The sequence below is a fragment of the Hyperolius riggenbachi genome, chromosome 10, assembly GCF_040937935.1.
Source record: "Hyperolius riggenbachi isolate aHypRig1 chromosome 10, aHypRig1.pri, whole genome shotgun sequence".
NCBI classification, from domain to species: domain Eukaryota; kingdom Metazoa; phylum Chordata; class Amphibia; order Anura; family Hyperoliidae; genus Hyperolius; species Hyperolius riggenbachi.
In genome coordinates, this window is record NC_090655.1 from 104,292,220 (window position 1) to 104,308,964 (window position 16,745).

At 44.1% G+C, this 16,745-nt stretch overlaps 1 protein-coding gene across 8 annotated transcripts in view; it reads left to right on the forward strand.

Annotated features, from left to right (window-relative positions):
* Positions 1-16,745, forward strand: part of SEMA4G (semaphorin 4G) — a 316,367-nt gene that overhangs the window by 262,638 nt on the left and 36,984 nt on the right. For all 8 annotated transcript variants that reach the window (XR_011024252.1, XR_011024253.1, XM_068255250.1 and 5 more), the window contains 3 exons: positions 8,011-8,155; positions 10,379-10,601; positions 11,987-12,117. Coding sequence is in view for 6 of the 8 variants with exons in the window: in XM_068255250.1 (XP_068111351.1) it covers positions 8,011-8,155; positions 10,379-10,601; positions 11,987-12,117 (499 nt within the window). In the remaining 2 variants the exon portion in view is untranslated. The remainder of the gene's footprint in view (positions 1-8,010; positions 8,156-10,378; positions 10,602-11,986; positions 12,118-16,745) is intronic.

The following is a 16,745-nucleotide window of genomic DNA, read 5'->3' on the forward strand; positions in this document are numbered from 1 at the left end:
TCCCAGCCCTGGGTTCCTGAGCCCGGCTGCCCCCTCCCCTGCTTGGTTTCCCCCACTGCTCCCCGGGACTGCATTGTAATGGCCCACCTTTCCCGGCAGCTGCTCCATTCGTGTTCCATATTCAGCCTCGTTGCCTGCCTCTTCTGCCTGTGTAAATGGAGAAGAGGCAGGCATTGGGGATGAAGATGGAGCAAGGATGGAGTAGCCGCTGGGACATTTTTAAAGTGCAGCTACACAACATGTAGGGGAAGCAGTCAAGATAGACCACCTGGGGGGGGGGTCCGGTGGGGTGGGAGGGCGGAGGGAAGGCAGCAGAGGACGTGGGTCCTGGGGCAATTGCCCCCTTTGCCTCAATGGCAGCTCCGGGCCTGCCTCCAGTTCACGTTTACCTGTGAACTGTGATACATAGAACTTCCCCATAGCTTTGAAATAGTCCAAGATTAAACTCAAGATTATATTAATTCCAATAACAATTTGCATAAAATTTGCATTCGAAACAATAAAAAATAGCATTTCATTACAGGATATCCGAAGTGAAATGTGACATTATGCGATATACATGTGTATGTACAGTGCCTAGCACACAAATAACTTTGCTGTATTCCCTTTTTTGTTTCTCTGCCTGAAAGAGTGAAATATCAGGTATGTAAGTGGCTGACTCAGTCCTGACTCAGACAGGAAGTGACTACAATGTGACCCTCACTGATAAGAAATTCCACTTTTTATCTCTTTCTTGCTCACAGAAGCCATTTTCTGCTAAGAAAGTGTTCTATAGTTGGAATTTCTTATCAGTAAGGGTCACACTGTAGTCACTTCCTGTCTGAGTCAGGACTGAGTCAGCCACTTACATACCTGATATTTAACTCTTTCAGACAGAGAAAGAAAAAAAGGAACACATCATAGTTATTTGTGTACTAGGCACTGTACATACACATGTCTATCTCATCATATCACATGTCACTTCGGGTATCCTTTAACCATCATCTCTAGTCCCTACCAGTGTTTTTAGGGGAAAACCAAATAAATTAGGAAATGGGGGAAACTGGAGTGCTTAAAGGAAATCCACACAAACGCAGGAGAGCAAACTCCATGCAGATGGTATCCTGTCCCCCTATACACCCATGGGACCCCAGCATTGAAAGGCAGCAGTGCTAGCTATGCAGCTAACATAGTGTTCTTTATATACATTTTGTCTTCAGTTACTTTTTTTTAGATCTTCCAAGCATTCAAGTGAAATACTACATACAAATAATAATTACTATGTTTATGCAGCACTTGTATATTATAAGTTACAAGTATAAAGGCGCACCTTAAAAAAAACGGGCGCTAGGTCATAGCCGCTACCCCCCGCAATACGATCACATACGCGTCCCACTTGCTCGTTCCCCACCACTGTCTGAAGTATATGCACACAGGGAGCTGCTTGCAGTTGGAAAAAGCTGTTATTTCCCACAATGCAATGAGAACCTCTGTGAACCACACACAATAAAACTGTCAGATCCGGCTCCTAACTGCCCTGACTGCGCACATGCTCAGTACAAAAAAACCAGGGACACACAACCATTCAGGTGATGATGCAGGGACACTTGCCTTTTATTGTATAGGATAATATTATCATTAATGCCTGTTCTTGCCCCAAAGAAACTCAACATGTCATGTCCCCTATTCGCCTGAAGACCCATCTGAACAGTTATCAGCTATATTAAATTCATAATTTTGCTTGTTCATCTTTATAAATATTAAATAAAAAGTATTTGAGCTTCGTTTTTAATCAGGAAAATATGAAATATTATGTGTTAATGTTTTTTTTAACTGTTTTAGTCCCACCTATTAGCTTGACTGGTAACTTAAATTTGCTACCTAGGAAACATATTTGAACTGCATAACTGCATTGTGATGATAAGTCAGTATTAATCAACAGTCGTACTTGGCTTGCAGAACTTTGGCTTCTGCAATGCTGAGACTTTCTTTGCTACAGCAGTAGAGGGAGACATTTTCACCTCGATAGCTAAACCAGTTTATTTTCCTGCACAACATACAAAAATAAATATATAATTTCAAATGAATTTATTTCAAAATATACATTTCCCTTGTTTGTATTTAGGCTGTGGAAGGCAGCTTGAATGCTTAGGTATATGGACACCATGTACGGTATATCATTTCCCAGCAGGGATTGTACAGACCAAACCACTTAGCCAACATTGCCCCATATTAAGTTGCCCTTTTTCCTGAGTTTTCTCACAGGAGATTTTTTCAAACCTTATCAATTTTTAGGGCTGGTTCAGACAGACGTGTGAGCCAGCCACCTGCAGCACCCCGGCGTCAAGCTTGCAGCAAAACCTGTCAGCTTTTGGCAGGGCTTTCTGGGGTGCGTTTTACATCCTCGCAGGGGGACAAGGATGTGTGGCGGTAAACAAAGCTGGAAGCAACATGCTGCTTCCAGGATCAGCTAAGCATCGGTCAGACGACAGCAAAAATCAGGATCGAAACGTGGCGGTTGCACAAACGACGGTAAGCGATAGTACTGATGGCTGTCCATACACTTGTGCTGCAGCTATCATTTAGCGTCACAGAACTGTCTGTGTGAACCTGCCCTTCAGCTCCCAAGAAGTATGAACAACTCAAAATAAGTTTGGTATTAATGTTTAGCCTGTAATTTAGTACTTTTTCAGTCACTAGGTGCTGAAAAAATATTTTTTAGGTAAGATTAAAAAAAAAAAAATGTCTCCTGGAAGAAAACTCAGGAGAAGAGTTAACTGAATAAGGAGTCAGGACCATGGTGTCCGTTCACCTTTTTTAGCTTGAAAAGTAAGATCCCTTTCCTTAATACCAACTGTACTTCAATGGCCCCAAATCACTAAGAGCAGTTTGGTAACATAATTTAGGTTGGTAAAATACCGCATTCTGTATTTTACACTTTTTTTTCCCCCCAAATTCAGTAAGATTTCCCTCATGTGATAGAAGTTTGGTAATATACCGAAAAAGCATGCTTCAATTCACTAAACCATGCTTTGTAAGTCCCACCAGCTTGTGGAGCAGGTCAGGCAGGAAGAGGAAGTGAATCTTCCTACAAGTAGTGTGCATGAGTCGGGGTTTTTCCTGTCCAGTGCATCCCTGACATCGTTTTCGATGTGCTGCAGCCACCAGGGGGAGCTCTTCTGCATGCCAGTATATAGATATGCACATCTAAAGGAATACAGAAAATCCTGCGTACATCAAAAAAGGGCGTCGGGGAAAAAAAGGGTGCGGGGTGTAAACAATAAGCGGTAATACCGTTTATAAAAATTTTGTGTTGTATTTCGTTTACAAATAATGTTTTTCAAATTTAGAAATCATTAAATAATGTGTATGAGATCGCAAATTGTGAAAACGTTAATCTTCCCTGTTTTAAAAGTGAACCTTTGTAAAAAAAAAACGATAATATATGTTTAATCTTTATACTTGTATATTATTGTGAATAACCTTCATTTATCGTTTCTTCTTATAATAAAATCTAAAAATATTGTTTATAACGGTGATATAAATATAACTACGTTCGTAATAAGTGTTGTAGGACATTAGTAAGTATTACTAAAATTTTACTAAAACTAAACATAATCCTACTCTCACACAGAACCCTCCCTGTACCTATCCCTAAGACCCCCCTGGTGGTGCCTAACCCTAAGACCCTCCTGGTGGTGCCTAACCCTAAGACCCCCCCTGGTGGTGCCTAACCCTAACCACCCCCCTGGTGGTGCCTAACCTTAAGACACCCCTGGTGGTGCCTAAGCACCCCCCTGGTGGTGCCTAACCATAACCACCCCCCTTACTGTTCGCTTTATTATGTGGATAATAATGTTTTACAAATAGTGACTGTAAAAAATATATTGTAATTTACATTACGTACTAATCGCTTTATTTTGTGAATAATACTGTTTTACAAACAGTAAGGGATGGAACTTTAATGTTTTAGTTAAATACGATAAATATGTTTCGTATTTTTATAAACGTTATTCGTCACGGGCGCATTTTCTAAACTTAACCTTCCTGGCGTTCTATTAAGATCGCCAGGGCGGCTGCGGGAGGGGTTTTTTTAAATTAAAAAAAACTGTTTCATGCAGCCAACTGAAAGTTGGCTGCATGAAAGCCCATTAGAGGGCGCTCCGGAAGCGTCATTCTGATCGCCTCCGGTGACCAGAATAAACAAGGAAGGCCGCAATGAGCAGCCTTCCTTGTTTTGCTTACATCGTCGCCATAGCGACGAGCGGAGTGACGTCATGGACGTCAGCCGACGTCTTGACGTCAGCCGCCTCCGATCCAGCCCTTAGCGCTGGCTGGAACTTGTGTTCCGGCTGCGCAGGGCTCGGGCGGCTGGGGGGACCCTCTTTCGCCACTGCTCACGGCGGATCGCCGCAGAGCGGCGGCGATCAGGCAGCACACGCGGCTGGCAAAGTGCCGGCTGCGTGTGCTGCTTTTTATTTTGCAAAAATCGGCCCAGCAGGGCCTGAGCGGCGACCTCCGGCGGTGATGGACGGATATATTCGTCCATACCGCTGAGGAGGTTAAGGCTACTTTCCCACCAGGACGTTGCGTTTTAGGGGACGTTATGGTCGCATAACGTGCCCCTAACGCAACGCCTGGTGGTGCTGGATGTGGACGTCAGACTGAGCCGCGTTGTGTAGCTCACTTTGGCGTCCGTGATGCGTACTCTTGGACGCATGTGGCATCACGTAGTCCCGCCAGCCAATCGCCGCACAGAACGGCCGCTCCAGGAAGTAAACACTGCACGTCACACCGTGCAGTGAATAATAATTAGCCATGTGCCTGGCCGCTCTCCCCTCCTCCCCAACATTACTGAGCATGTGCAAACAGTCTAACGCGGCTTAGCATGCAGTACATTATCTTGAGGTGCAGCGATACAATGTAATGCAACGTGGGCACTGTGAACAGCCCATTGATTTTTCATTACTGTGCGGTGGGGTGCGTTACAGGCTGCTCTAACGTGCGCCTGTAACGTCCCACTGAGAAACAAGCCTAAATCATCACAAGCACAGTTATAAAACATTAAAAATCTCTGGGCATGGTTTGTAAAACGTTAATAATCTCCAGCGCCCTTTTTTCCTGTTCGGCGCCAATTAAACAATATTTATTATGAGAGTGAATGGCGGCGCCCTTTCCACTAGCTGTCGGCGCCCTTTTTTCCTTTTACCGAAAATCCTAGCCTGTTCATTTGTTTAAAGCCTTGTACACATGGGCTAGAGGATTCTTGATCAAGTCGCCTGGTCTGCCAAGAATGTAGTGTGTGTACAGCAGTCCTGATACATCGCCAGGGGATATGGAGTGTTGTATTGTTGTTGGAGCGCATTGTTCTCCTACTCCCCCTCCCTAGCTCAAAGCCACTCATCATATGCTACACTGTCTTTCCTCCTCCCTTTCCATAGCAACAGAACATATTGCTTGTCTCTAGGCAAGCAGTGCATCTGTACAATAGTTAGGCCCATACTGTCTCCCAAGGGATCTATTCCAAATCACTGCTGGCGACAGTAATTGTATGTGTGTACGCTCATTAATACAGAAGCTCAATCTCCCTACCAGCCTTGCAGATGACCTTAGACTGTCCTGTTACGGTATCAGAGATCGTGTCCCAGGCGTTCAAGCAGTGCAGGGCTTAAAATCCTTCTTTGCATTTTCACACTAAGGAGGTATTTCTGTTCAGTACTAGTTTGTCCGGTTACTTTAATTCTGCTTTAAGACCGTATACTAAAAAACAATTCTCTGAATTGCCAGTACTTTTACCTCCTAATCGGCACCAGCAAACTGGTCTGTGGCGACGTAAGAGTTAAGTGTGGTGCTATGCCGACAAACGGAGTTATTTTCTAGGCTGTCAGAGAGCTGTTGGGCCGTGCAATGTCACACAATAATGCAGAATTTCAAACCTTCCCTTGTAATTCTTCCTGGCGTTTCTCTCCGTGTATGAGCACAAGCTGCCTCGCTCTAATATAAATTGTTTATAATAAGGACTGGAGATGCCGCACAGAAATATCACTCAAAGGACTTGCTTGTTTTCCACAACCTCCCTAATCTGAATTAATTCATGTATGTTATTTTAGCAGGGTGTAAAAATACATTTATGGCACTGCACGGATTGAGCTGGTTAAAGTGAGCTGGTAACCAATAGTTAGTGAAGTTAGACTCATTAAAGGACCTCTATTGCGAACAATTGTAAAATTTCAAATACATGTAAACACATACAAATAAGAAGCATGCTTCTTCCAAAGTAAAATGAGCTATAAATTACGTTTCTCCTATGTTTGTGTCACTTACAGTACTTAGTAGAAATCTGATGGAACCAACAAGTTTTTGACTCCTCCATCTCTTCATAGGGGATTCTTAGTGTTTCATTTACTCCAAAGTACTCCCTGGAAAAGATCTATACAAAGATACAGGCCGCCCTCCTTACCTGTTTGCACACTATTCTGGCACTTGGACTGACTGGGCAACTGCTGTTCACGAAGTACTTTTGAAGATAAAGAAAACCATTAGAATCACCCATGAGCAGATAGATGGGCTAGTCCAAAACCTGTCAGTTCTGACAGATTTGTACTATCTACCGTAAGTGACAGCAACATAGGGAAAAAAGTAATTTATAGCACATTTTACTCTGGAAGAAATGTACTTTTTACTTAAGTGTTTTTCATATAGTTAAAAATGTTTTCCGATAGTGATCCTTTAAGCTGCTCCTACTCCACATTTGTCACTAGAACAGTGCCCATTGGTCCATAACAGTCTGATATTGTACGCCAATCAATGCCTCCTTTGTGATTGGTTCCCTCCCCAGTGCACATACAATCTTGGGTAGAGTTCAGCAGAAATCTGTTGAGCATCAATCGAGCCACTAATACTGTATTGTTCTATGCTGTGCAGTGCTATGCAGCCAGTAAATTACTACCACAACTTCCTCACCCACTTGCATGGAGATTTTCCAGCATGTCCAGTTACATTTCAGTTTATAAACTTCCCAAAACTGATGTGGGAATTGATTAGATATGGTAGAGGCAATAGATCTCCAGGAGATCCAGTTGGTGATGGTCAAATTGGCTGAAGAAATGAATGTGTATGTCTGGCACAATGCTGTCTCCAATATCACACGAATTGAGGTGGCAAGTGGGAGCTCCATGGTGACAGAGCAACCTCTGTCACCTCTAAGTGCATAATTCACATTTCAATATATATAAGTTCTAAGCCTTTTGTGGGTGCTAAGGCTTAAGGCCCATACACACGTCGGATTTTCCAGAACGACAGGCCGTTTGAACATTCAGTCGTCCGCACGCCAAATCCGGCGTGTGTACAGTCCATCGTTCGGGTGAGAAGACTGGTCTTGAGCGCTCAAAATCAGTCTTATCACCCGAACGACGGACTGTACACACGCCCGATATGGCGTGCGGACGACTGAACGACGGGACGTTCAAACGACCCGTCCGGGAAAATCCGACGTGTGTATGGGCCTTTAGTGTGATAGGCAGGCACTGTATATGCTGAGCACACATCTGTTGACGGCTGGATGCACAATTCTTTCTGTTGTAGCGTTATGGCATTGCAGTTTTGAGTATTTGCCGACGATGTAATGCCATCTGGTTGGCTATCAATGTATGTTGTGCATCTTGCCCTATAAAAATACAGGTATCTCGGCCATCCCTGGATTATTGGTGTTGACTTTTAAATGATTGCTGCATTATCAGTACCAGAGCAGTTGTAGCTTATTTTCCACACTTGCAATAATCCATTGGCTGGCAACGAACACTCGAGGTGCCAGTTTCTTTATTTGACATATGAATGTATAAACAAGGAAAGTAAACTAACGCTATGTTTATCATCTATCCATGCAATACATTCAGCTGTATTTCTGTGAAAAGCTGTTTTTTTTTGTACATGAATAATAGTGGAAATTCTCTAATCACTATTGTTTAGCATGTTTTGATAAATGTGATACCCATTAGGTTTAGTGCTAATAATGTGCTGTCTTTCTCTCAGGAGAAACATGGAGGCTTCAGCCATTTGCCAGTACAGCATAACTGATATTCAAAAGGTTTTTGATGGATACTACATGCACTATCAAGATACTTCCCCAAAATGGTCTCAATATAGAGAAAATGTTCCAAAACCAAGGCCAGGTTCGGTAAGTGTCTGCTGTCAGTGTACCAGTTATGTTAACTGTATTTGAACCTTGTGCACGCCATGTACAGGCAGTTCCGACAAGGGATGAGCAAGCAAGAGTACAAAGTTCAATCTTGCAGCACAGGAATTGAATCATTTGCTCCCAGGATGCACAGCAAGGCCCAGCAGCCAATCAAAATAGATCCCACCATAGGCAGATAAAAAAAATCTCTTTCCACTTCATTTCCCAGCCAGCTAAGAAATTGAAAAAAATTGCATTACGCTCAAGTTTCACTTTTTGCAAACGTGGCATTAGTACTGTATTTGAAATATTGTTACCATGAACTGTACAGAACCTCCCACCTTGGTACAGGAGTAAATGACTGCACAGGGAGTTGGGAATCTTTGTTACTTAATTTTCACTGCTGTGCCAATTCACTGACTGGCAGCAAACTAGGACACTCCTATCTAACAGTTTCTGTTAGAAACATTATGGAATGGCTGTGTTTTATATGCCTATAAAACTAAGAGAGCAAACTAAAATAATCCTAGGAATATATACAGTATATCCAATCTCAAACCATGTCATGTTTTCTCAACCAAAGTTAAATTCAATTGTTTATTAAATCCTTCTAAAATCAACCCGTTATGACCCTTATTAGTTTAAACAGTTAAAGATTCTCTGGTTGGTTACTTCTGAGTTGGCACGTGCTTATCAAACTATTGTTTCCAAACCCTTAAAGCTTTATAGCAGGACTTTCCTCTGGTATTGAGTTGATCATGTTTCATGTAATGGGACTGTTGAGTTGAGTGCTACTGTAGTGATTTCTGTGAAACTTCTGAGGGAGCCATGTGCAGGAGGACCAAACTACCCACCCTACCTCTGATACAAGCCCACAGCAGTTATAGCTGTTGCCACTCTTGTTATGGTTGTTAAGGAAGGTAGGAGCCATGGTTTTTGCGCTGTCATGGTAGGGTCATGGTGGCCAAACTTGTTATGGAAGGAAGGAGCCATGGTGGCTGTGCTGTTGTGGTGAGGTTCTAGTGGCCAGAGCCGGTTCAAGTGGCCCTGGGGCAAACTTCATTGTTGCCCCCCCCATTACCCCTCTGCTCCCCGGGGCCCTGCTGCAATTATATTAGCAGCCATAATCACCTTATCTCCGTCGGGTGAGCGGGCAGACAGCGGCTGCACTCGGAGACACTCGGACTCCCTCCCACTCTATGATCTGGCACGCCATGTGTAAACACACGCCGGATCATAGAGTGAGAGGGAGACAGAGTGTCTCCGAGTGCTGCCGCCCGCTCACCCGATTGGGATAAGGTGATTATGGTTGCTAATATACTTGCAGCAGGGCCCCGGGGAGCAGTGCGAGCAGGAAGGGGGGTCGGGGGGGGGAAGAAAGTATCGCAGGGTCGGCGCTGCTGGGGCCCAAGCAGAAGGTCGGGGCATCGGGGAACATGTCCCTTTTGCCTCTATGGTAGCGCCGACCCTGCTAGTGGCCACACTTGTTATGGAAGGAGGGAGCCATGGTGGCTGCGCTGTTGTGGTTAGGCCATGGTGACCAAACTTGTATGGAAGGAGGGAGCCATGGTGGCTGCGCTTTTGTGGTGGTGTTATAGTGGCCACACTTGCTATGGGAGAAGACAGCCATGGTGGCTGCGCTGTTGTGGGGAATTTATGGTGGACACACTTGTTATGGGAGGAGTGAGCAATAGTGGTTGCACTGTTGTGTCAAGGTTATGGTGGACTTGTTATAGGAGGAGGGATCTGTGGTGGTTGACTGTTGTGGTGTGGTTATGGTCACCACACTTGTTATGGGAGGAGGGCGCCATGGTGGCTGCGCTGTTGTGAGGAGTCATGGTAGCTACACCTGTTATGGGAGAAGGGAACCATGATGGCTGCACTGTTGTGGTGGCATTATGGTGGCCACACTTGTTATGGGAGGAAAGAGCCATGGTGGCTTTGCAGTTGTGATGGGGTCATGGTGGCCACACCTGTTACGGGAGAAGGGAACCATGCGGGCTGTACTGTAATGGCCACACTTGTTATTTGACCCTTGGCAGACAAGGCTGTAGGCATCACCACTGAGCGATGTGGAAAGGTATTTGAACAAGGGGGAAACAAAGTTTGGGCTGGGGGAGCCCTAATGATTTCTAGTTACACCCCCTGGGTGGAAGGATTTATATTTTTGGGGGGATAAATCATACTCCAATGTTCTTCTAATAGATCTCTTCTTTGATTTAGTGTATTACAGACGACATACGAGCCAGCAATTACAACTCTTCCCAGGATCTCCCCACTAGCGTGCTGGACTTTGTGAGGCTTCATCCTCTCATGTATGAGCAAGTGAAGCCTGTTGGTAACCAGGCAATTCTGATGAAAAAGAACACCATCTACACACGAATTGCAGTTGACAGAGTCACAGCTTTGGATAACAAGCAGTATGACGTGATGTTTCTCGGCACAGGTCTGTATACTGAACACATAATCTACATGATCTTCTCTTGGTTTCAATCTTCTTATGTTATGTATAAGCTAGCTCATTGTGCTTTTATGTGTTCCTGAAGTTAATTTGCATTTGACAATAATCTTTATAATCACAGGTCAGCTGCAGTGAAAAATGAATGCATACGTTTTCATCAGTTCCGGACATAGGAGTAGATGGAACTAGAACTAGTAGTAAAGTTAGCTGAGCATTTTTATTTGAATCTAGGGGAGTAGGCGTAGCAATAGCCATAGCAGCCATCGCAACTGCTATGGGGCCCTGAAAAAGAGGGCTCAGGTGGTATTTGATGTGTTCTCTGTCAACTTTCCTTTGTTTCTCTACCCTCTGACTTTGTCTCAGTGTCCATGGACTATACACATTGTATGGAAATGTAAATTGCCCAGTCAACATATATCCAGAGGGTAGGGGCAGGAGGCATTGCTCAAGAGTACCTAAACCTGATGGCCCTATGAAAATGTTGCTATGGGGCCCCATAGTCTCTAGCCACGCCACTGTTTGAATCCATTCATTACATTATCATTTTTTTGCCTTCATAATGAAGTGAGTTTTGAGATTATTTTTGAAGAAATTGAGAGTTGGCAAGTGCTAAATGGAATGTAAAAGGGTGTTCTAAAGTAGAAGAGAAACTTGTGAGAAGTTACTGTATACGGTACATCCTTATGGGTAGGCCTGCCCATCAATAAGTCCTTTTCTCTCAAATACTGAAGAAAATGTGTGATCCTTGGATAATCTCACCTCCCGATGTCTGAGCCTGCTGATTAGTTTGATACGCAGATTGCGTGACAGGTTTGCTTGACCTCAGTTGTCACCAGAACAGTCAGGAGTGGGGAGGAGACATCATCTCAGCATGCATCTGTGGCTGTAATTGGAGGAGGGTTTTTGACTTATCTCTTAGATTGTTAGTTTCATTGGCTAACCATTTTTCAGCAGAATATCACCCAGAGTTCAACTAAAAACCTTTAGAGCCAGAGCTTTCTGTCATGCTCCCCCTACCCCGTGGAGTGCCTTGCCAACATAATCAAGACAGCTCCAACCCTGAACTTTTTTTAAATCAAAACTGAAAAGCCGACAGTTAGTCTGACATTTATGTTGACATAACTTCCCCCCCGTACACATCTCTATGTACTGGTCTGAGACCAGCTTATGCGCTTTGGGTCTTATGGGAGAAAAGCGCTTTAGAAATGTTTCCTTGTTGTTGATTGTAGCCCGCATGCAGCCACACTTCTCCTATGTGACAGTTTTCCTTACACTTTCTCATAGAAATGTATTGATTTAACATTTTTACATTTGTTATTTGATAAAATGCTGTTGACATGTCTGACGTTCCCCATGTTTTACTGCTGCAGATAATGGCTGGATTCACAAGGCTTTAGTTATAAATTCTCCACATCAGAGAGGAGAAATCCACATCATAGAGGAGAAGCAAGTCTTCAAGATGCTGCAGCCGGTGGAGAATCTGGTGATCTCCAAGAAGCAGGTACCTTTCTCACCTAGCTTCAGTTTCCAGATCAAGTCAAAAATTGCTTAGGCCTCGTTTCCATGTGCGCGATTTTAGCAGCAAACGCAGGGGGGATTACAGCTGCCCAGAATCCCCCCTCAGACCAGGGCTGGTGCAGTGTCTGGGGACAGGCACAAGTTGAGACACCAAAATATCTGCAGACATCCAGCAGCTCACAGCACTGCCCCCTTTCTTTCCCTGCTACAGTTGACTTTACATGTAGCAGCAGTGTGTGTACAGAGCATGGAGCAGCAGTGTTTGTACAAGCATGGAGCAGCTCTGGGGAACAGAGCACATAGGCCTCAATTCACTAAGCTTATCTCCTGTCTTTAATAACGTTTCTGGAGTGGTCACCATGGTGATGAGGCATGTCATATTCAGGAAACATTTTACCTCAGGCAAACCTAAAGTTAACTCTTCTGTCTTTAAAGGGATACTGTAGGGGGGTCGGGGGAAAATGAGTTGAACTTACCCGGGGCTTCTAATGGTCCCCTGCAGGCATCCTGTGCCCGCGCAGCCGCTCACCGATGCTCCGGCCCCGCCTCCGGTTTACTTCTGTAATTTCTGACTTTAAAGTCAGAAAACCCCTGCGCCTGCGTTGCCGTGTCCTCGCTTCCCCTGATGTCACCAGGAGCGTACTGCGCAGGCACAGACCATACTGGGCTTGTGCTATACACTCCTGGTGACATCAGCGGGAACAAGGACACGGCAATGCAAGCGCAGGGGTTTTCTGACTTTAAAGTCGGAAATTCCAGAAGTGAGCCAGAGGCGGGGCCGGAGCATCGGTGAGTGGCTGCGCGGGCACAGGATGTCTGCGGGGGACCATTACAAGCCACGGGTAAGTTCAACTCATTTTCCCCCGACCCCCCTACAGTATTCCTTTAAGTTAACTCTTCAATCCTTAAAATAACTCCACAGTTATGGACAGGCTGTTTATTAACTGCGTGTGAAAATAACTACAGAGGAGGTAAATTAACTACAGAGGAGGTAACTTAAGGAATGAAGAGATAAAATAACTTACTGTGTGGAGGTAAGTTTTCTCTTGCCTTATTATCTCCAGCATGATCTTAGTAAATTGAGGGCAGTCAGGTATGAGCACAGCCCTGTGCCCTGCTGTGTGAATGCTTCACTTTCCCCTTCATTAGCAATGTCGGCTGTCCTCATGATTATCTGTATCCAAACTGCTTCTGATCGATCCTGTTGTTGGTCGGTCAGTCGTACGAGAAATTGCATTATGTGTACCCAGCATGATGTCCTACCATATTATTATACTGTATTGTGTGTGGCTGAGGGAGACCTTTCAGGAATCTCCCCCCTGAAAATCCTGGGTTTTTTCCTGGCCGGGATAGCAGAAAGTGCATAGACTGCACTTTCTGATGTTTCCAATCATGCAGCTATGGTTGTCTGCAGTTACAAATGAATGGGATGACAGCCGCATCGGGTACCATCACTGAACAACGCAGTGCCCTGTGTTGCGGCGGCCACCTGCATTGCTCACACCATTATCAAAAGTAAGGCACTAGACAACTTTTGGGGTACATTGTGACCTCGCTGAATGAAATCTTTCATAGTCATTCTTTTAAATCCCTAACTTTTTGTTTTCAATATTTTCTATTGAATTATAAAAACGTATATAACAATTATAGAGATCAACAGTATAAGTCATTTTTCATAACAGTATATGTTTCCCATGCAAGGGAAAAGTAGTACTTGTGCTTTGTGGGGTTGCACCGTGCCCCAGGACCAGTTATCAATATTTTTATTGGATTACAGAAAGGTGAAGAACATTTGTGATAATAGTTGAGGTCATCTTCGTTAAAGGACATCCGAGGTGAAAATAAACTGTTGAGATAAACAATTGTATCTATCCTCCTCCTCCTAAAATGACTTTTTAAGATATCCTGCAGCTTTATTTTATATTTATAATCTAGTTTTTACTGTTTTATTGTCTCTGCTCAATGACAACTTCATTGAAGTATGCCAGAGCTCAAATCTATGAACTATTTACCCTCTATTATCTCTTTCCTGCTCTCATAAGCGATTTAGTGACAGGAAAGTGTTTTATGGCTGTAATTACTTATGAGTGAGGGCTATGCTATAGTCCGACTCAGACAGAATCTGGTACTTGCATATCTGATTTTTAACTTTTTCAAGCAGAGAAAGAAGAAAGGAACACAACATAGTCATTTGTGTGCTTGACACTGTACATACACATGTCTATCTCATCATGTCACATGTCACCTCGGTTGTCCTTTAAAGGATACCAGAGCCAAAGGACTCTAGTCAATTCGGCATATGTTGTGGGTGGGGTGCTATAAGTAGATACTTACTGCGCCTTCTGTTCCCCTCCGTCACTCGCCATTGTCCTGCAGCAAGCCCTGTTCTGACAGGCCGACCCGGGCAACTCACGTAACCTCTGACCTGGACATACTGCGCTGCGCATGCACAGTAACTCCATTCAGCACCCTTGTAGCTGAACTCAATGACATCGGCATACAGGCGCAAGCTCATACCAGATAGGGCTTCCCTTTACTCTCCAGACAGCCTTATAGGAGTTCTGTGGAGTCCTTCAATAAACATAAACAGACACTTACCTGGAGCTTCTATCACCCCCCTTGTAGCTGTAATGTTCTGCGCCGCCCTCCTCCGATCACTTCTGTCCTGACGCCGGACCCGGTCTAATTACACGTCTGCGCGGCGCGCATGCATGTTCCCGCTCGCGTCTCCGGGAGCTTACTGCACTGGCACAGTACAAGAAAACTTCCCAGAGACGTGAGCGGGAAGGCGCCTTTTTTTGTCTTGTTAGACGAATAATTGCCCAGTGCCGGCGGCGGGGAACGAGTGATTGGAGGAGGACGGCGCGGGACATTACAGCTACAGGGGGCTGATAGAAGCCCCAGGTAAGTGTCTGTTTATGTTTATTGAAGGACTCCACAGAACCCCTTTAATTCTTCATGGCTTGGGCTCCTGAAGAATTATGTTCTGTTCCATGTTGACATTATGTGTGAAGTCTACCATTCTGCCACTTTCCACACCATAGCCAAAATGAATGTGTTCCGCAAGCCTGAGTGGGCCCATGGATTTATGCTGCTGATGTCAAATCTAATAAGCCCTCAGTGTTTCATGTAGATGTGGCAGTGTTCAGTGACACACAACATACAGTACATGGGCACGGATGTATAGTTCTCACTTCACACGAGACAGAATGGCTGCTGGTACACCCCAGTGTATGGCCACCCTTATTTTTTGATTTACGTCTCTAAATAAAGTAAAAAAAGGTAAATATTTTAAACTTGCTGACTGTGTTTGATTGTACGGCAAACCGTAATCTATGTCCGATAGTGATGTGCCAGGAATTCCAGCATTTATCTCTTTAATGATTTAATCTTTCTGGCACCATGCTTCAAATTCCTCCACAATCAGCAGGTAGGAGTTCATTTGCTGCAGAGTAACCCTTCCCATTCTGCTGCTGATAATGTCTGGGGTATAACACAGCAGCCACTCAATTATAAGACTTGCACAGCACCGCTTTCAGGAAATTGTGTGAAGTATGTTTAGTGATTGCCTGACAATACTGAAACTTATTTATCTACCAGTAACACAACAAATAATGATACTGTACAGGGTGCAGCAATCAGCCAACAAGGTTTCAACTAATAGGAAGTGTGTACATAAGCTTAACGTGGATTGGGTACACAGGTGATGTAATCGTTTGAATAAGAGATAAATGCAATATAAATACAGTATGATTGATAACCAAGTAAATATTGAAGCCTTGTACAGATGCTAGACTGAGGTGGTACTCCAGATCTCTTAAGTGAACCTGAGGTGAGGACACACTTCATCTTAAATGCTTACCAAAGTAGGGGGAAGGCTCTGGATACCATATAACCATCCTGGGATCCTATGTCCTGTAGTTCCTGTGCCGTCCCCCGTTGAAGTTATTGGAGCCTTCCCTCCAATAGGAATGGAGGAATGGATCAGCAGGACTGCCAATGAAATAAATATGGCAACTTACATATACCTCTCGCTTCAGCTTCCCTTTAAGCCCCATACACAGTTTAACTAAATGTTGCACTTGATCATTGTTCAATCATTAAGGTGACCTGTCCTTGCATGGGCACTGTACATGCATGCAGTTTGGCTGTAGCTGAGCAATATGTACTGTTCTATGCAGAGTGGAGGAGGGATGATGGGTGATACATGATTAAGTGGTTTCATGCAGAGTGGAAGACAAACAAACATTTCTCCTCTGGGTTTTTCCAATGTGTGTTTATTGTAGTTCTTTCCCAATGTTATCCTAGGTCAGCCTATATCGGTGAGAAAAAAAGGAGCAAGATAATGTTAACGTTCAGTCCAAGGACTGATAACCGGGCAGTGATATATAATGACTAAGTCTGGGGAAGGTGAAAAGAAGAAACACTCCATGATATAATGTAACTCAGTTTATTTATGGTTTTCTCCAAGACACTGGAGATGGCTGGCAGCCATTGCATTGCACAGGGGTATAACGTGATATTTATGGCAAGATCTATTAGCAATTTATGTATCAGAACCAAATTCAGGGAAGCAAGAGAGAGGCTGTGGAAACAAAGGATTGGAAAATG